General features: G+C 43.6%; 1 protein-coding gene across 1 annotated transcript in view; it reads right to left on the reverse strand.

Moving 5' to 3' along the window:
* The window catches only part of ITIH5 (inter-alpha-trypsin inhibitor heavy chain 5), a 48,056-nt gene extending 29,285 nt beyond the window's left edge, over positions 1–18,771 (reverse strand). Inside the window, exons 1-5 of the mRNA XM_035331690.1 lie at positions 18,553–18,771; positions 14,783–14,827; positions 10,779–10,942; positions 9,490–9,597; positions 7,562–7,812 (exon numbers count right to left, since the gene is read on the reverse strand). Of these exons, the coding sequence (XP_035187581.1) occupies positions 7,562–7,812; positions 9,490–9,597; positions 10,779–10,942; positions 14,783–14,827; positions 18,553–18,672 (688 nt within the window). The 5' untranslated portion in view covers positions 18,673–18,771. The remainder of the gene's footprint in view (positions 1–7,561; positions 7,813–9,489; positions 9,598–10,778; positions 10,943–14,782; positions 14,828–18,552) is intronic.
* Positions 18,772–21,667: the final 2,896 nt, after the last annotated feature.

Raw genomic sequence — 21,667 nt, forward strand, 5'->3', positions numbered from 1 at the left:
GAGGTCACTGAACTCAAAGGGCAGATACTCTCTATATGACTGCTAATCAATTTCTGGGAATAATACACATCAGACATCTAGGTGATATTAATAGCAGCCAACTCAAGTCATCTAGCATGCAGATCCTATACCTGAGCTCCTGCCAGTCAAGGCAGATATGATTCACTTGACCTGTTTAAACATTTCCTCTAGGATGAGACATGTGAGGTGGGATTGATCAGGCTGATTACAAGTGTCTGTGTAATGTCTACATCTGAACAAGTCACCTTAGTTCTCTGCATGTTCAGCAAACAGCTATCAGTACAGTCACTGCAACTTCAGTCTGGCATACTGAGCTAAAACCCAACCCTTGCTAGTGCAGTCAAGCAAACTGCAGCCCAGAGATGTAACTCAACCCAACCTCCTAGAGCCTCTCCTGAGTCAATGAAAACAGACATGCTTTTCAGAGAGCGTCTCAGAGAAAGACAATAATTCAGCTCTGAATCTCCCTGAAGGAACCTCTGTTTGTCTTGTCAGCTGTGTTCATTTTCTGAAGTTAAGTGATATGAAGATTTCTTGCTGTCTCTTTGTGTGGCCAAAATCCTACCTTACTGCCTTTTGGTGTGTCAGCTGTTTATTCCCTCTAAATCCCACACGGACCCTTAGATCCAACCAGCCAAAGTTTCAGAGCTGGCCTTGACCTGACCCAGAGTTAACGGATAAGTGCTTTTCCGTTTGTGCTAACTAGCTGTTGAAAACACTGAAATAGATTCTTTGCTGACGTTCTTCTCGGGTGCATCAGCTCTTACAGTGACTCCTCTGAGGCATGGAAGTACCATTATTTCTGCTCACGTGCTGATTAAAATTGGTGGGAATTAAATGCTTAATTATGCTGTGTTGGGCGGGAGGGTGTCTCTGTTCTTTGCCAGAGATAGCCCAAAAAGTCTGTGGTATGGCAGGGAAAAGAAAAAATGTGTGAGATTCAGTTCTGTTGTAGGTGTTCATAGTGCAAGTACCTACATCCAAGATGATTTTCTAGGCTCCATTATGCTTAATGGAGATCAGGTTAAGGGTCAGGGGAGATTAGAGTATGATACATCTGTTCATATGTAGTCAAATTCTTCTGGATAATATTAATTATGTCCTAGACTCCATTAATGATACGACAATGTGCAAGCAGTCTTGGAAAACTGCTTTCCACGCACTCCTATAACACTATGTAATGAAGAGTAGCGTTTCACCTTTGTAAAGTGCTTGGAGCAGCATTAGAGGAATGCAACATGTCAGCTGTTTGCAACATTGAACACCATCCACCTCACATCTAGATCTCACAGTGATTTACCAAACCGGATACATAAGATTAAATCCATTTAACAAGTGGGAAAATGGAGGCATGGAGCGGTTACCTAACTCTCCTGACTTCCCACAGGTCAAAGTCCATAGAAATGCCAGGAATAGGGTTCCTGTGGGTTTATAAAATGATTAGCCAAAGCTGTGACATTTGCCCTAAAATGTTATGTACAATCTAGACTTATCTGGGCAAAGGAATGAAAGTAAGACTCATGAATCAATAGCACTCTAGTATTTCATTTCCACATTAGTTTGGCTTTACTTTCACAGATGTCCTGTGAGTACGTTTGAATAGATAAGGCACAAGCGCACACTATCGAGGCAGGGGGGGTTTCCTCTTAGGACCAATTTCTACACCAAAAAAAAAAAATGTCATTGGAAGACCTGGAACGTGAAACAAACTCATCAGCAAAATTCTTTATAAAAGGAAGTGCAATGAGAGATATTACTCAACTCCAGTAAAGCCAGCAACTGACTCTTCATCACGGCTTCTCTAGGTCAATTCTAATCCATCCATCCTGACAGAAACAGAGTGAGAGGTCCCAACCAATGCATTGAAATTGCTTACAGACACTAGTGTCAAATGTTAAAAGGGGCTTATAAAATGATTACCCAGAGCTTTTTGACATTTACTCTAAAGTCTGTGTACAGTTCAGATTTCCCCAGGCAAAGAAAAGTCATAAATCAGTAGCTCCATAAGATTTTATCTCCATGTTGATTTGGTTTTACTTTTATAGCCGCTCTCTGATCTGATGAATCAACAGATGCAATATGTTTCTAATACACAATGCATCAGATTTGCTTGTATTAGCCTTTCTGGATTTTGGGTCTGTCTTCTATCACTTCCAAGGTCCCATTTAACTGACAGTGTGTGGGAGATGCCCAGAATTCATAAAAATGGCTTAACAGTTCATTTTCATTTTCTGATTTATTTGAGAGCTTCACATTACTTCTCCTTAACTGCTGAAAAGCAAGCACCGTCATCAGGATTAGTGAAAGCCAGTCTTACACTGGAAACAGAAGCTCTCTCTTTTTACTTACTGCACACATATCTGTGGCTGGAGCCTTTGGACTTCACGTCTACGTTTCTCTGCCCTAAGTACGTTGATGGGTTGAGCACGATATGCTGAGCATCACAACAAAATGAGTTACAGTCCCAGCATTTCTATGGACTCTGACTGAAATGAGCTGAGTAAGGCAGCCACTCCATGTTCCACGTTCTGCTGCTTGTTAAATGAGCACCCAGTTTTGTGAAGCACTGTGGAATCTAGATGGGATCATGCTGATCACCTTTCTTTCCTCAAATACTCGTCAAAGCACTGCAAAAAGGTGAGAAGTGCCATTCCCTGTAACTCAGACAAGTCTTTAGGAAGTCCTAGAGAGGGGCTTGCCAAGCTGTCTCACATGGCCATTATCAGTGACACAAATATCTGCAAAAGCAGCTCCATCTTCGTAGTCACTCTTCTTCCATCTCTAAGATGGAAATTAAATATACATATATATATACACCATATGGACCGATAAAAAAGGTCCTTTTTTTTTTTTTTCCTTTTTCTTCTTTCTTCCTGGAATAATAGAAATCAGCTCTGGAAGGCAGGTTATCTAATCCATCTCATATTACCAGGCTCAATCCCTTCCCTACTTGGATTTGTGACATTGTCTAGAAACATTACAGACCTCCAGAAATGGAAACTCAATACCTGCCCTTGCCAGTCCTTTCCAGAACTGCACTTTTTCATGGTTAGGAATCCATTTTCAATGTCTAATTTCCATTTTTCTTTCTGTATTACAAAACTATGACTTTTTGTCCTTTCTATTATTGACACAGAAAGTACAGCATTCCTTTCCTCCTTGTAGCAGCCTTTTGTATGTCTGAATACAATTACTATGTCTTTCCCAGGTTACTTTTTTAGGCAGCACCTGATACCTGGATCACGATTACTCTCCCCTGTTTACTGGCCCAATTCTTATCAAACAAGTGACTGAGAGAGGAAAATCTATGAAACATTGCAGACTATAAAACATGGATGAGCTCCAAAGACCTGAGCTAATCCAAGCTCATGCTGAGGTCTTTAATAAGGTCTTTACACAAATTTTCCACCAAATTCAGATAAAATAAATAGAGCAGGCAAAAATATTTTTCATGCAAAAACGTAGTCCCCACATGATAAAAAGTTAAACCCAAATTATTTTGAAGGCTGGCAGAGGCAATAGAGCTCAAATGCCCACTTCATCCTCTGCTAACAGCTGGTAGCTTCTAGACGCCTGTGATAAGAAATAAAAGCCTGAGACTTATGTCTCTGAAAAGAAATAAAATCATTTTCAAGCAGCCTGGTATCTCCCTGCCTGAGTCCATGGCTAATTGCCACACTGCTGCCCTGGAGGAACAGGATGAGAACAGCCACCCCTGAGGATCCTGAGTTGGACGTCATTCAGAAATCTGCTCCACGCTGGGGTCACCAGAGAAGACCAGGATCACTGGCCTCAACACCTCCTGTTTTAGGCCTTGTACGTGACAGAAGTGGACACATGCACATACTAAAAAAATTTTTTCCAAAACACGTCTATTATCTTCCTGTAGGAAAAATACAACTCCCAGATGGTGCTGTGTGTGAAGGAGTCATTGGCATAGGAAATATCCTGGAAAGACCTGTTACAACCTTGTTTCTGCTCCATTCTCAGAGAGAATGTACACAGGACTTTCCAAGAGTAAAGCACAGGGTAACTTTGCATAAATACCTAGAAAATTGTGAAACCAAGTTCAGTCTTTGTATCTTGGGCCCTTACAACTAAAACCAGGACGAACTGGACTCTTTACTGCTTCTACAACCTACTGCAACAATGCTGCTTTATCAATGGCAGAAAAAGCGTCCTTCACTCTTTCACATCAAGGGGCATCTCCTGTCTATAAGTCTTTAAGTTTTGTCTCTTCAGTTCATCACAGACTGTATGGATACTAGCAGTTTGGTATAGTCAAAAGTACTAATCATGAATGAATATTAAAGAGAAAACTTTTTTTTTTTTTTTTTTTTTTTTTTGGACTGTGTTTCCTGCCTGATGCATTGGCTCTGCTGATAGCATGTAGAAAACACTACAAATATAGTACGATTGGTCCACGAAATATAGATCAGCTCCTCCACTTTTGGCTATCTAAAATATTTACTGTCATTAGTTTCACTAATAGCACTTATTGCCACAGTGGGTTGGCATTTCAGTTATGATCATCAGTCACTGCTGGCACTCATCATCTGGAGCTAGAGATGGGTGCAGAGCCAAACAGATTTGCTTTGCATCTTGATTTTCCTATCCTATACAAGGTCTTCAGGACCTGTACTCAGAAAAGGAATGCCATTTCTTATGCAGGTCAGTCAGAGTTGAAAGTATCCAAATGAGTTAGGAAGGTATATCCCATCCTGAACTCTGATTTCAGGTTGATGGCACTTTGGACATGTTACTGAGAATGCCATTAACTTATCACTTGACGTCACAATACAGTTTTAACCCAATAGTTTCAAGGTGATTTATTAATGCTTATCAACATCTCCCATTTTGTCTCAAACAGAGAGGTATTGTACACATCTTTGTAACCAATGCAAATTGAGGAAGAGAGTTTTCATGATATATTCAAACTCAGAGCAGTCATACAGGGCTATCTTCCAATGTGTAAGCCTCCATCCTTTGTTTGGTCATTTTTTAGGTCATAATCTCGTTTGGGGCACCACAGGTAACACAGTATGGCAGCATCTGGTTTGGCATCCTTTGCTGGCCGCTTACAAGACAGCTACCATGCCCTCCAGTGAAGTGATCCTGAAGAGATTTAAGTCACATGAAGTCTGAAAATAGACCAAGCACTGTCTTTTTGTTGGTTTGCAGCCACTCTTTAGTTGTACGACCTGCAATTCACCAGTCATTTAAGTTCACTTAAAAACCCACAGCCTTCTATGGTGGTCTCACTACATAAGGATCACCTGGTCTTGGGTCTCTAGGTGTCATATGAGCAAGAAGACATTGCAGACATTAACGGCTCAGATGTTTTGCTTTCCAGATCAAGCTAAAGAGATGAAAGCAGACTGAAGTACAGTGGATTTCCAAGTGAAAAACTCCTTGCCTTGAACTAGGAGTATTCTTGTGCTTTCCATTTGTGCTCAGGAAGCCAGGAAGTTCCTATTGTCTGCTCCAAATGTGATTGATCTTGTTGGTCAGAAAAGGTCACACACAAAAAATCCCTCTCTGAAACAGCCTGTCCTTCTCTGAGAGCCTCTGCCAAGTCTTTTATTTTGCTTCAGATCAGAAGGGAGCTCATCTGAGTGACACTCAGCTCAGTACCAATGAAGCCTTGGTCTGGCAGAGACAAAACCCACTCCTGCCTGCCCACAGTGGAACCAAGAAGAATGTTTGGCACTTCAGCGACTTCTGTAGCAGTGATCTCAGCAGAGCAACCATATTTCACCAGCTGCATAGGCTGATTACAGAGTTTGTAGCAGCAGTTCTGAGTAAGAATAAAGCAAGTAAATCTGAGTTTCAGTTGCGTTACCCATTCTGCAACATCACATCTATACATTTTACTGGCTAGGGAGGATTATAGAATTACAGAGCTCGGGCCCATTTTTATATGAGCTGTGTTGAACCTGAAGCACAGTGCCAAGAATGATCAATGCTCACAGATTTGGACAGCAAGTTACAAGAGTTTTCCCTGTATAACATTTACATACAGGAATTTCCACACTGTACTAGACCAACAGCAAGTCTGCTCTGCTTAGTCTGTCTCCAACATTGATCAATGCCAGATGTTTTGCAGGAAATCACATGCCACAATGCACTATGATACTCCCTGATAGGTGGAAAAGGCTTCCTGTCCCTCCAGATGAGGGACAGAGCACATTTATTACACAATGGAAGAACATACAGCAGAGAGACTAACTAGCTAGCTCTATGTGGCCTGACTTAAAGTTTGTCCATCACTCGGGGCCTTGATTTCAGTGTGATTTGGATGAAATCAAGAGGACCAGACTGAGGAAGCAGTTTAACTCCATGATCACGTGCTTTAGGGTTTTTACCTGGCAGGCATGAACTGCTTTACTGACTTACTGGTATTATGTCAGTTAGAGTAACTGAGTCTCACAAGTCTTTACATTCTGCTTCCAGGTTAGACTCACCTTTTAACCTTATTATTGCTTTTTGTCAACTTGTAGCAATCTTGGTATCCTGTGCTCCTCATCGTTAGTTTACACTAGGAAACTGTTAATTGACACCTGCTGTCTGAACAGCAAGCAAGGATGGCTGGGGTAAGAGTAGACATTTGGACCACACTTTGAGCTTTGGCAAAACATGGTTTTTCCTCTTGGAATTTCCCATGTTCTAAAAAGCAGAATTTCCTATCTGCCTTGGCATGGATGGATGGAAAAAACAATTCACTTAAAATAAACAGTTCCCAGGAGATGTTGAGCCAGGGAAGAGGCTGCTCAAATGCTGAGCACAAGGCCTGAAGGCCTAGTTCAAAGCTTGTGAAGACAATAGAAAAAAAAATCCTATTGAATTGAATGGGATCAGCCCTATATTCAATAAACTTCAAAGTTCTCGTGTGCTTATGCACAGACACCACATAGACACGGTCATCTATAGAAAACAGGACTAATGCCATCATCCTTTGAAATAGGACCAAATTCCCACCATCAAACCTCACAGGCTTCATAATTCTGAAAACCTTTTCATGTCATAGCTATTACACCAACCTTATTGAACCTGGAGATTGCCCTGCCAGTGAATGAAACAGATTTCTAAATAGGAATTGCTGATAGCCTGCAGTGCTTAGAGACTTGCTTGTCAGTGAAATGCAGCCCCCCATGGGCAGCATGTACCTGCCATACACTGACTGCAGCAAGAGTTAAAAAAGGAAAGTAAAAAATGTGTCCTTCTAAAAAATACAGTCACAGCTGGAATTTGCCAGAGTAACTCACACCTAATGAGATGCTAGCATTTATTTTTCTTGTTATCTTCATGACATATGTCCTTCAGTTTCTAATATAGTCTTGATCCTGGATAATGCGGCTTTAATATAATGTTGGGGATTTGTTTAATGGCTCATTTGGAGCAGAAGGTAATTGAACGAAACACTAGTCTACACAGTTAAACAAGACTGCTTTGGAGAACCCCCAGTACTGCCAGTCTGGTTCCTAAGAAGCAATTAGGGCCCCACAGGTAACGAGATCATGGATTATAAATTTCTCCTTACCTTCAACCTTCCCATTGCCCTTATGCTTGCTGTTTCGAAGGGGAGGCACTTCCAGTGACACTATGCCTGAGTTCTCCAGGATGTTCACCTCCACCCGTAACCTGCCCACCAGCTGCTGGGGACGGATGCTGACCGTATACTCGTATTTCCCCAGTCGCCTTTGCAAGAGCTCTTCGTAATGCAATAGGAAGTTGGCTTGCATCTTGCGAGGAATGAAGACAGAAGCTTTGAATGTCTCATAGCCATTCTCCCTGGAAGAAAAAAGGAATATGACAAACATGTATAGCATAGAGCAGGACCGGAGGAAAGGCTGTCTCTTGGTATCTTACAGAGAGAATCTGCAAGACCCATTGTCATGGTCTTCACTGGGACAGAGTTAATTTTCTTTGAGAAGGCTCATATGATGCTGTGTTTTGGGTTTTTGATGAAAATAGTGGTGATGACATGCTGATATTTTTAATTGTTGCAAAGCAGTGCTTACACAGAGCCAAGGACTCTTCTGCTTCTCATGCTGCCCTGCCAGTGCGGGGCTGGGGAGGCACCAGCTTCTGGGAGGGGGCACAACCATGGGCTGACCAAAGTATCCCATACTGTATGATGTGATGCCAGCAATAAAAGCCAGAATAAAGAAGAAGGAGGGGGGGATATTAGGAGTGATGGCTCTACCTCCCATACAGTGTACTACAGGGATAAGCTACCAAGCACTAATATGATACCAGGCATTACTACTGTGAAAGGAAAATAAAAAAGTAACCTATGGAAAATGGAAACTTATAATGCCACACAGGGCTAACCTCAGAACTCACTAATGTGCAGTTTTGGTGATGCCCACAATTTAGATAGTATTGGGAAGGATTTGAGATTTTGAATTCTCTATCATATAAGAAGATATATATATATTAATGGTAGCCTTTAGGACAGTTCAAATGACCTCTCTGGGTCACTCCAATGGCCTAGGAATAACAGATAGTTATCGCCTACAGAAGAGGATACAACAGGACAGGAATACGGTGATTTATTTTGTCCATTCTTCCAGGTTCTGTCACTGTATCCTGAGAGAGCATCCTTTGTTAAATGCTCGTGATAGATCTTTCCTACCATAAATTTGTCTAGTCACATTTGGACCATTTCCAGTGGCAAGAAGCATGATTTATGTGAAAAATATCTTATTTTGGTTGTCTTGAACTTTACACCTGATCATTTCCTTTATTTTTCTGTAGTTTTTCTACAAAAGATGGAAAATAAAGATACTTTTTTCTCCTTGCACAGATCACTCATGAGTTCAGATCTGTTAGACTTCTCCCTCCCCACAGTTCATCATTTTTTCTGGTCTGAGAAGCCATAATCTATTTAGATGTTCCTGATCATGTGTTCAGGTTGGAATAGTGCCGCTATCCAAGGTAACTGGAAGTAGAGCAGGATTTTTCAGAGAAGCAAAATCCATTCAATAGTGCATCTCTTTGAGAGGTACTTGGTGTAATTAGCACGCCTGTCAAACTAGAGGGGAAAAATAACTGGTAGTGCTGCTGAAGAATTGCATTCAGGTGAACATATAGGATTTCAGATCATTAAAGGGATGAGACTTTCTGCCAGTACATGGCTAAAAGGACTACTGTCAGTCAAGTATTGAGAACAGGGCAAGTAAACATGACTACAGTAGGGTACTTGTTTGTGGTTTTACTTCTGACTTGAGCTTGACATCCTGGAGCTCCTTGAAAGTAAAAAAATTATGTAACAGGGCTGGAAAAGGCGACACACAACTATATGTGACTTGGAGCATGGGAATGACACCAGGCAGTGAGGATAATGTTCTGTTTAGCTCCTTGCTCCTCCTATAAATCCATGCATGGGTATGCCAGGGCAGCCAAAATAAAGACGGGAGGAGAGTATGTCACTTCCCAGAACATAGCTGAATGCACAACACTTACCTTGCATTCTGAGGGCCTGGAGGTTTCTTGGTCCTTGCTTTGTCATCACTGCTGTTTTTCTTTTCTTTCCCTGTGACCTCCCCATAATAAGTCTTGTTGCCAATGCTCCTAGAGAGATAAGAGATGTCAGCATAACTAATCTGCACCTACAGACAGAGACAGCTTGCTGCAGAAGGGTTCATGGACCATGCACATGTGGACAGTTGCTGGTGCAACTCTCCTTGAGTCCACTGAAGTCACTGAGCCAGAAGCTGTCTGGGAATTGCCCTGGTTGGTTATCCCTGGTTGATTATGGCAGAGAACATTTTTACTCCAGGAGTTTACCTCTCTTAAATGCCAGTTTAGTAGGTAACCTCCAAAGCATAAGGTTGTTAAATAGAAAGCAAAACAATTGCCAAGACTCCCAGCCAGCACTGTTCCGTGTCTGGTCAGTGATATTCAGAATGACTTCTCTCAAATAGCTGCTTCACTGACAAAAATGCATCCCCCTGGGAATGAGTTGCAAAACCATGGATTACAGAAAGGAAACAGTGCCTAACATGCAGTCTGGCTGGGCAACGGCAAAAGACTGGTTTTCCTTCTATTCAAACTAAATGGAAGTCTGCCTAAAAAAGCTTGTCAAGTCCAAAGTTGTGGCAGCAATATCTAACCACAGGAGGCAATCTGATTATGATCGAACTAAACACATTTTTGAAACCAATAGCTCAATTTATTCCTTAGTGAGTCATTTAAGTATGAGTTGGTTGCCCTCTGCTTGCCCTTATCATCCACAGAGAATGACTAGCACCTCCAGCAAAAAGTCAACCTGTCTGCTAGTTGGATTTGACACTTGTCCTCCATTGACAGTGTGGAGAATCTGGAAAAATAAATAGCTTCTGAGGCACCACAGTCACTTATGAGATATAAATACGGTGTGACAATGTTACTGAAACTTTGATTGGAAAGGTTTCTGAAGGCTAGGAGAGATTTTCTGGTCCAAGTCTGAGAAAGAAAAGGAAGTTCTTAAAGAGCACTCATATGGGAAATAGAAGAAAGTTCTTCAACAAGTAAATTGAGGGCTTGAATCTTAGTATCTGTCCTTCAAGGATTTGCTCTGTGCTGTGGGGCCATGACCCGTCTTGGATGGAGTATACCATGTGTGTGCTTTCCTTTTTTCCAGCTGAAACTATTCAGTGCAAAAAGGCATTGATACAGTCCTACTGCAGATCAGCCAGTTTTTAAAATTTCAAAGACCTTTCTGCAGAATGGAGGAACCATTGTTCGTGTACCTGCCAGTGCTACTTACGTACATGGTAAAGTTGGAGATGAAAGCTGCAGCTGGGATCTGCATCTCAAACACACCTTCTCTTGCCTCAGATCCGCTGTTCACCATTGTGCAGGACACCGTGGTGAAAGCATAGCGCGAAATGACTGTGGCTTTCACAGTGAATTCAGACATCCGAGGCCTGGTTTCCTGTAGGTATCAAAAGGTTACCCATTAACAGAGACAGCTAGATAACTCCCCTCTTCAGAGTTTCACTGGGTTTAATATTTAATGTGCTCAAGCAAGGAATCCTCCTACAATGAATATTCGACTCCCTATGAAAACCAGGCAGCAGCAGGCAAGGTGGGGATTACCCTCAAAATATCACGTGAGTTGCTAAAGGTAAACTGAAGGCATGACTGTGTCTTTGTTCATGCACATGGGCAAAAGCCACAGTCATTCTCTAGTGCTCAGGAAGGGTCAGGACAGGATAAGTGTCCTGATTATGTGAGCGTTTCTGTTGTGAAACACACTGATAAAATCCATCTGTATCCTAAGTCGCACCCTTCAGCTCTGGCCATTTGAGACAGTGAGGATTAGCCCCTTATGCCCTGGAAGAGAAGTCCAAAATATCGCCCCATAGGGTCCAGAACTGATGTCAGAGAAACCGACTGTGCACAAGAGCAGATGTAAAGACCTCTTGAAAGACTGAGATCACTGCATGGAGCAGCATCTTAAAACTCACACAGTCAGATCCCTAAGTTTTGTAAACAGAAAAACTGCTGTCAATGGAGTCGGTTGAGTCCTTCTCTGCTGAGAATCCATTCTGGAGGTCTTAGCCAATGGATGGAAGAGACTTAATAAGAAACACTGACACTGTGACGTGACTAACAAAATATTTTAGGCCTTTTAGGACACACTGGATTCCTTCCAGCAGAGGAGCAGAGGAGACTGCAATGAATGACACATGATGTAGCAATGGAAGCTGAAAGCCAATTTCAGCTTCTTGGGAATGTGTTTTTGTGCACAAGTCCTGGGTTAGAGCATTTCTGTAATGTGATTTTTGACAGCAATGTCTCCATGGAACTGAATAGATTACTTCCTGGAAATCTTCAGTATATTTAACTATAAGCAGCCTTTTAAACATAAACTATTTGTTGCCTTAAAAAGTCAAAGGCTGTTCTTCAAAAGCAGAAGGGAGCTAAAGAGTAAAAGACATTGCAAATACTCACCAACTTTGCAAAAGCAAATACACTGAGAATCTATTCCTACCAAGTCTGATAAAAAGCCACAACCACAAGAGCCTTGTGAAGACAAGAACAGACACAAACAATTTTGCCAATTGGCTTAACAAAGGGAGCAATTGTTTGCATGAGAAATTATGAAACAGAAACATTTCTGCAGTAGCTGATGGCATCAGAACAGCAGTAAGCGAGCATCCAACTAACGAAGCTGCTGGGCTAGTGAATTCCAGGCAAATGGAAGAATGAGGATCCACTAGAAACAAACACAAATCAACAGACTTAGAAATAAAGCCTCTACACTTTCAAGGCTTGAAAAGCCTCTCAAAAATGAGTCTCAAATAAACCTAATCATGACAGATATCTTTAACAGCTGGAGAACGTGTGATGTGCTCTGTGTCTACGTACACCCTGCTCAGCACAGGCTCAGCTCCCACGGAGCACAGTGGCAAAAATCAGCACTTTTAGAGTGTGATTCATTTCATTAACTGCAGACAGTAAGATAGATCTACACAAGAATACATCTACTAACTGTAGATGTCCACCCTTAGGTCACAAGTCACTTTTACTCCATTGGTGGTGACTGGGATTATATTATGCTGTTCTTACGATTTTAGGACTTTCCGTTATACATAAGCAGAAATTTTCAGTTTCATTCTCCTGAAAGTGGAGAGAATGGGGAGTTTTGATCTGGAACATTTTAGGCATGTTTCCAGATATAATGAGCTGATCTTTCACTCAGTTTTCTTAACCACTAATTGCCTGTGGCCTAATAAGTGTTGCAGAGGATTTAACTGCAGAAGTAAAAACGAGAACCTGAAAGTACAGCAAATTCCTTGGTTCCAGATGTCCTGCACGCACTACTATTTTCTGCATTTCATCGCAAACAGAGGATATGGAATTGCTCTTGTTTAGACAAGAACATTCGAATGGTTGTATTGGGTCAGAACAAAAGCAATCCTAACCCCATCTGCCAGTCTGTCACTGGCAGAGGTCAATAGAACATGCTCAGAGAAGAGCATACAATCAGACCAATCTTCACTGCTACCACCCAAGAACAGTCTCTGTTTTCACTAATTTGCAGCTCAAGGAACTCCTACACCAAGTGTGGTATTTTTGTGCTTACTAAATCTCAGAGGATTTTTCTTCTATGACTTTATGCAGCTGTTCTTTGAATCCATGTAAACTTTTAGCACACATAACACCCCGTAGTGAGGAGTTCCACAGCTTAATGATATTTCATGAAGAACCACATCCCTTAAGAGTTTTCTTTTTTTGCTGAGTCTATCATCTGCTGATTTCAACTGATCTCTGACACATCTCTCTATCCCTCAAAGTAAGATCCAGCTCTAATATCCTCAGGAATGGCAAAAACAGATGGAAAAAAAAAAAAAAAAAAAAAAAAGAGAGACATTCATCATTTCTCCCTCCTCCTGATGGGTAGATGTTGCTGCTGGAGACTGCAAACACTACACAAGGGCATCACATACAACAGAGGATGAAAGATTTGATTCATCCTCCTGGCCCTGGAAGGGATCTGCCATTCCTTGTATATAAAAAATATAAACGGTGGGGGCAGAGGCAGTTTCTAAACAGGTTGCTACGTCGGGCTTGGCGAGCAGCCCAAGTTCCAGTCTGCAACTCTTGCGCGTTCCCTGGAGCTCTTGCACAATTGATCCGTGCTTGATGCTCTGACTTACAGCTGCACAAATGCCTGTTTGTTTTCTCCACTTTTTCAGAAGGCCTTCAGAAGATGAGAGACAGCACAAAGGAAAAAAATAATAATAACAAACCATTTGTTTAATATTATTATTGCTGCGATTTATTATGCCTATTAAAAATAAAGCTAGGGAACGCCAAGCCAGCAGACTAGCACACCGGTATGGGAAACGTTGGCTGAAAGCTTTTTGGAGGTGTCCTGGTAATTATGATGAAGTGAGAGCTGAACATTTCCTGCCAAACAAATGATTTTACATTTGTTTACAGTGAATGTTTGGAAGGACAGAAAAGAGCTGAAGATAAACGAAATTCACTCCATCTTTTTACCTCTATCAGTTGTTTTCATCAAAATAAATTGACTGCATGTCAGATCAGAAATAATAAACTGGTAATATGACTGAGAGTTACTCTCCTCGAGGCTGCTGATTTGTATCCATCAAAGACCAAGGGGCCAGAAGATATTAACGTGATGACTGCTCAGTGTGTGTAATGAGTTCCTCCAGTTCTCAGCTGAGAAGCCTCTGTATCTCAGAGAGGCCAGAAAAATAGCTGTCCATGAACATCAATTTCAGTGGTTGCCTCTTTAGCTGAAGTTTTGATCTAAGCTCTGCAAGTCTCAGTGCAGCAATATAGCCAAATCTCACAAATTTTCTGTACATCTCATAACTGAAGGCAGACATCTTAAAGCTTAGGTTCCCCTACCAAAAAGAGGATGTTGGCTTCTCTGTTTTCTTCCTTTCTTAATAAGCTCTGGCCTCTGCATTAACAGACAACAACAGAGACCTTCAAATTTCAAAATGAACTCTCCCTTTCTCTTGAAATTCAATGAGATTTCATCAGGCTCATGCTCATTGCATGGTTGAGGCTGATAATATTAGATGTTCTCTCCAAATTTGTGATCAAGAATATGGATTGGGAAGAACCTGTACCTGTTGTATGGATCAAAACAATGATTCTTTCCCCCCCTATAATCTCATCCTACCATCATTCACTAACATGTTCATTTCTGGGCACAGGGAAGCATACACACACACACACAGAGCAAGTGTAATCCTCAGGAGGTAAAATAAAGACAGAGTGTGATACGTACCAGCCTCTGCAAAAGTCTGGTCTGTCTTGGGACACGACGTACAACCTGCAAAAAGTTAAGGGAGTTAATGGAGCCTAGGCAGCTTACAGGAAGACTTGTCACTTGTTTATATCCAGACATGGGCTTGTGTGACTGATCACCCATGGCCAGGTTCAAATGTTCCCCTGGTTAAAACTAAAACCTAAATCTCTTCTATATTAACAGGCCCATTCATCAAAGCTCAGCAGTGGAATGCAGCTCTTGCAGGCAAGAAGGTTCTGTGCACTTTGCAAATACTATTTGTCTGGAGACCCTCTTCTTGAAGGCAAGGACATCAGCCCTTAGCCCTGTCTGTGGGTGTCATGTTCTTAAGCATGTTCTGTTACAGCTTCCTAGGGAATTATTGCATTATGAGGTCTGCTAAATGGTCTGCAGGGGTAATAAGCTGATTTTACTAGAAGAAATTTCCCAGGCCACATCCCCTAGTCTCTGTTAGGAAGGGAAGGACCTTCTGCCTTAGAATCTCAACAGGTTTGTCAAATTAATCACAAGAGATCAAACTATTCTGTGATTCTGTGATTCTACCCGCAGTAGTTAGATTGCTTGTCAAATGCCATTCTGAGCCCGCTTAAACCATCAGGTAAAAGCCAAAGCCCATTTCCCAGTCCAAACTTGGGGGTTTTATAATGAAACAAAGTGTTTTTTACCTATGACAACACGGTCATCCTCATCTTATCACCCTTCACAACAACTCCTCCGACTTCTTTCCTGCACATGGTATAAGTCTCAGCTTAGCAACGTGGCCAAATCCAATCCCTCCTCAAAACAGAGAGTACAAGTCTCTTGTCAATGAGGAACAACGAAGGAAGCCAAGTGACTTTTTTAAGTCGGTGAAACTCCAGAGAGCAGAGGAATGCAATGATATTTTTTTACCTGATTTGCCCTTGTTGATTTGCATTCAAAAAAATAGCATTCCTTGCCAAAGACATGATTTTATGCCTGTTTATGCTGCAAAGCTCGTAAAAGCCCAGGAGAGAAATTAAAGTCTCTTCTGTCAGAATCCTTATATTTTTTCTTCATTATTTTAGCCAACTTACTGTAAAATTAGAACCTAGGAAAAGCAGCTCCCTTGGAGAGGAGAGGAGAGGAGAGGAGAGGAGAGGAGAGGAGAGGAGAGGAGAGGAGAGGAGAGGAGAGGAGAGGAGAGGAGAGGAATCCTCTGCAGTTTAAATTGCCAAAGAAAGTTTCTGTCTGGGTATGTTATCTCAGACAAGTAAAGCACCTCAGGAGCCTGCTGTGAGAGGCTACAGAGTCTCTAGCACTGTAGGTTTTTCAGAACAAGCCAGACAAATGCCCATGAAGATAATCCTGCTTGGAGCTATGGCAGGGATAAGATCAGTGCTCCTTAGCACTTTTTTACTAAAGGATTACATTTTGGAACAAATCCACCTGTCATCCTGTACAGAGCAGTCACAACGGTTTTTAATGACTAATCAATGAAACTGATAATTTGGCTATTGGTTTTATCTTCCCCCATCACACACCAATTTTGTTTACTTGCTGATTTGTGTAAGAAGGTTCTGTATGACTTGATTCCTTCAAAAAGATACTTTCTAAACTCTTGAAGATAATCAGTATATATCGGTCAGTAGCTGAGGATCACCAGATAACAGCATTCTGTTAGGACTTCATGACTACTGCCAAAGCACTGCTGCAGTTGGATCAGTCCACCAGAGTATTTTAAACCAGCCTGCTTCACTCGCATCATCTAATGGAACAATTTCCAACTTCCCATCAACCTTTAGCTTTAAAGCCTTCCACTTCTAAAGCCCAGTAACTTCTAGTAGTGACCCCATTGCTGCTGCCATCTGATAGCCTTGGCATGACACACAGATAATATGCTAGTCAACTAGCAATTAGCAGTGACAAGGTGTCCAGAAAAACTGCCTCTAGTGCAATGCTAATAACCAGCAACCTTGTCACCTACCTTAGCAGAGTAGTCAACCATTGAATGAGCCACATAATCTACTGTCATTGGAAATACCAAAAACCTGAGTGTGCTGACGTTTGTGCAGGAAGGTCTTCCCGGGATATTACAGTTAAACACAGCCTTAAAGGCTCCCCAGTTGGAGATTTGTTATATGGATGTAATTTGTTAATCTAGGGGAAGCACCTACCTCTGCTTAACGTGGCTTTTGTGTTCAGTGATTACAGAATGATGTCCTCTTCTGGCTCCAGCTGTCTCAGGGGACTAGGGCATCACCTCTATCTATAAATCACTGTTTTTCTGTTGGAAGTTACTGCTGCCACTGATCTGCCATCAACATAGCTCCTCTGAAATCACACTCATTTAACTCAAGCAATGTCAGCCAGATTATTTCAACACTGTGAGCCGGTTTCTTGAGCTTCTCAATTGATTTTCCCCATGAGCGTATGAACAAATGCTCCCAGATACCACTCCACTGGCAGAACAGTGGTGGAAATACTGTCTACCACTTGAACAGCTGGCTGTGCAAGACCAGCTGTTGGTTTGTGGCTGAATTCCCCTGTGGCTGAAGAAGGAATATGTGTTTGCAGTAATTAGGATCAGCAATAAAGTTACTGAGGTCCTTGCAGTGGAGAGAGAGGGGCACTTTTGGAAAGAGATTCTTCCCATGCTAGCATGGGTGGGATGAGCAACTGAATGACTAACTCTAGGAAAAGCATAGATACATATGAAAAGTCTCAGTATTCCTGCTTATTGTATGCCAGAAGGTGCCAAATACAGGCATCTAGTGATGTTTCAGACACTTTAGGGTATCCCACAGCCATCCAGTAAGGCACAGGTCTTCCACAGATCCAGCATCGTATCTGCCAGCTCCACATGGGTGTCTCAGGTACTACAGAGCCTCTCGGATCTGATCAAATTTAGAGAACCGTGTAATGCCCTAAGTGACTTACCCCAAGTCACCCATGATATCCACTACCTGAAAGATGTGAGCACAGACCTGAAGGTCACTCTTTTATGCCACAACTTCCCTCTGAAGTCTCATTTAATCCCCCAAACCACCACCCGAACTTTCTTCCTAACTTGCAAGAAGTTCATTGCCTTTTCAGCCCCATTTCCCCATAAAACCTAAGCGACATGATGACACAGTATAACAGTCCTCACTTGCAGAAAACATTTTTTTCTCCTCTGGTCAAGAAGAATTCTCACAAGCTGCAATTCATAGAGGTTCATTTAATCCAGCATGAGTTAAATATCAAGTATGGTAAAACTGCGACTGTAGGACAGGGCAGAAAAGCCTTCCTCCAAGCCTGAAATACTCCGAATTACTCAGACTGGCGCAAGGCCAGGATACAGCGTTAACTCCCTTGTCCCTGCAGACCACGTAGCTTGACACAGCTAGAGGGATGCCGGCTTTGAACCCCTCCCAGGGCAGTAACACTGCGTCCCTTGGCAGCACAGGGGGGTGCTGGTGCTGTCCTGGATCAGCACCTCAAACTGCCTGAGCAGTGCCACAGGGAGGCACGCTGCACAGACGGCTGAAATAAATTCGGTTTTAGCAGGCTGCTGTGAGCATTAATACCGAACCCTGAAGAAAGTGACTGCAAACAAGTGACAAATTCAGCAAGTTTTTCTTGCTGTCAGTTCTCTCTCACTGCAGGGGCTGTCCAGGGAGTTTCTTCACCTGACAGCTCTCCACACACACACTGAAAGCTCTCAGGCTGGCTGCTTTCAATTAACCAGCAACAATTAACAAGGCACGAGCCACCAGACCCTCCCAAATAATGACCACCTTAAAACCTACTTGTTCTACAACGCTGTAGTCTGCCATCAGCTTCTCCTCCAGGTACCTCGCCAGCAGCTCCGAGTCCGGCTGCCCTGCAGCAATGGAGAAGCTCCAGCAGAGCCATAACCAAAGGATCATGGCGAGGGGCAGCACCGGGCTGGGGCTGCCCCGCAGGTGAGAGGAAAGCCTGCGGGTGCTGCTGCGTGCCTCGCTGCAGGACTGGGCTGCAAGGAGGCTGACAAGAGACGAGCTGACCCACCCTCTTCTCCTCCTTCCCAGCTTGGGACCGGCCCCTTTTCCAGTCAGGGCAGCTGCTGGGTTTCCCTGTCTGCCAGCGGGGTTTCAGTGAATCCCCCTCAGGTTGGGGTACCAACTGCCGCCATGCCCCTCTCGCTGCCAGCCTCAGCCCCCTTGTCACCACATAGGTGCCCACAGGCAAAGGGAATCGGAGCTGGAGGTCCCTGTGGCACTGCCACATGTCCTTTTGGTGCCAGCAGCACCCTAGCCCTGTGGCAGCCCTCCATGGGATGAATGAAGGCTGAGGAGACATTTCCTTCAGCAGCAGTGCCCAGGCACGGGCAGGGCCCAAGATGGCTGCTGGCACACAGTGCCTGCACGAGGTGCTGGTGCCCAGCTCATGTGGGAGCTGGAAGGGCTGTGGGGAAGTCTCCCGGTGGGGCAGCCCTGAATTTATAAGCCTGGGCTTATGCCACTTTGTATAAAAGAGCAACCCCTGCCTCTGGGAAGCATAATCCTAGCACATACTGGAACGTTCACCCAGGAGGGGTACAACCGTATGATTTCACCCCCTCTAAAGGCCTTTTAGACTCCCTCCACCCCACCAGCCTGCGGAAGGGAACAAACAGTGGGGTGCTGACAGAGGCATGGGCGAAGCACACGGTGAGGGCAGCCTGGAGGTGGGCTGAGCCACGCATCACTGAGCCCGTGGCAGCAGGAACGCCTCCTCCTCCTCCTTGGTGCAGAGATCCCAGGTTTGTTTGGGAAAGCAGCCCCAGGGCCCAGGTTCCCGGAGCAGGGCAGGGCTCCCTCCGCACCCTCTCCTTGGCACCCCGCCTGCTGCCTGCCCGCCGGGCTGCAGGCTCCCTAGGAGCCCTGTCAGCATGGTGGCAGCCTAGCACCTCACTTCAGCACTTCCAAGCTCCAGACCCATGCTTTTGTCCCTCTCTGTTGTCCTGATTCTCAGCTGGTCAAAGCTTGGGTGAGCCTCCTGCTCCCCCCTTCTTTCCTGGCAGCAGAGCCCTCTCCAACCCCACAAGCCCCAGGCTGAAGGTGGCTTCTCAGGGCTGGCAGCACCAAGCCTTTTGGGCGCGATCCCTAGGGCTCGGCTGCCCAAGCTGTTCCCCACAGACATGTCTGTGCCAGCTGGCACCGATGGGGCTCGTCTCATCTCCAGGCACGTCTCCTCCTCAGGTATTCAGGAGCTTGCATCTGCAGAGCTCAACCTAACCCCAAATCAGACACACTTACTACAACATTTTTTTATGCCGGAGGTAACTTCTCAACTCCAGCAAACCATGATTTCCATTTTGTTTTTCTGGTTTTAGGTGCAGCATGCACAATCCTGTTGAGATTTGAACCACTGTGTTTTCATTTTCCAGTTCTGGGTCATCAGGTACTGAGGCTGTCTTGCTTCAGCTCCAATCCATGGCAATGATAGTCCAGTGAGTGGCACAGTACCACAGCCTTGACACCATTCATATTGCCAGCTTGGTGCTTAAATGTCTCTCCAGCCCTGTTGGGAAGTGTAAACACACCACTGGACCACTGGAGCCCAAAAGTTTCTCCTTCTGGAGTTCCTCCTTCTGAACTGACACATGTATACCCATCTGAAAGCATACATCCTCTGAGAGCATACATCCTGAGAGCTTTTCGTCCTCCAAACCCATCATGTGTAATCAAGGAGCAGGAAGGTGCCTGGTTTCAGAAGGAAAGAGGGGAGCTAGAGAGTCTAAAGGGAAGGAACAGCAATGTTAAAGCCTTTTGAGCTTCCATTAACAAATTGATATGCACATAGCACAGCAGTAAGTAGACATGCACAGTTCCACTGTGCTCACACACAGGCTCCTTCTGGCTTTGACAGGAAGAGGGAAGGGCTCAAAAGCCTGGCCAGTCCCTCACCTTCTGGGACCAGCCCACCACTGGCAGGTACGAGGGTCTCTGGACTGGTGATTTTCACCTGGTATGGAGTTATTTCATTTTCTTCATGCCTTGCCCAGACCAGACGTGGAAGAGCTGAGCACAGGAGTGTTGTGACATCCTGTGCCCTCATTACTGGTGTTAGGGATGCTCCTAAATATCCCCTGTCCATGTTTTACTGACCAGGGTCCATGGCTGAATAAAAGCCTTGCAGGCCTCCAGCATGTGCTTATGTCTGGAAACAGGTATTTAAAACAATACATAAGGGATGATTTCCCTACTGTTTTGGGAAACCTAGAAGAAGCAAAAGCAAGTCAAAACTACCCTACTAACCCCAGTGGCACCTGAGCAGGAAGGGAGGGTGTTCTTCTGTGTGAAATAACCACTGTGCAGTCAAGAGGCATTTGGAAAACAAAACAAAAACAAAAACAAAAAAAAAAAAAAAAAAAAAAAAAAAACTTCCAGATATCACTAGCTATCATTCTTTGCCTCTTGATTGGCATTCAGCTTCTTTCTATAGCCACTCTGCTTCTCCTGTTGTACAGGTGAGGAACTGAGTGCCAGAGTAGGTTTAAAAAGGATGCCAGTGAAAAGAGATTGTAATATTAGTCAAAGATGACCCTAGGCATATCTGGTGAAAGGATAAAATTCAGAACAAAGTGAGGTCCTAAAGCAGGCATGGGATAAACAATGGGTTTGAGAGAACAATCTGGGAAAGCACTGCCATTCCCAAGGTGATCAGTAGCAGCCAGTTTTGCTCAGTCTCTCAGCAAGGGCACATAAGGAAATAGCATATAGATGAATAAGACCAAGGTGTGTTTTATTATCCATGTTTCAGATGTGGTTAGGTTTGGAGTGTGAATATTAAGCCCAAGGTCCTGATTGTTCACATTATCCCCTCTTCCTCCTCTTTGGAGTACAGTCTTCTGGTTTGGGGTGGGGGGAACATGACAGGCACTGTCCTGGGTATGCTGTT

This window comes from Oxyura jamaicensis, chromosome 1 (assembly GCF_011077185.1).
Source record: "Oxyura jamaicensis isolate SHBP4307 breed ruddy duck chromosome 1, BPBGC_Ojam_1.0, whole genome shotgun sequence".
Classification (NCBI taxonomy): domain Eukaryota; kingdom Metazoa; phylum Chordata; class Aves; order Anseriformes; family Anatidae; genus Oxyura; species Oxyura jamaicensis.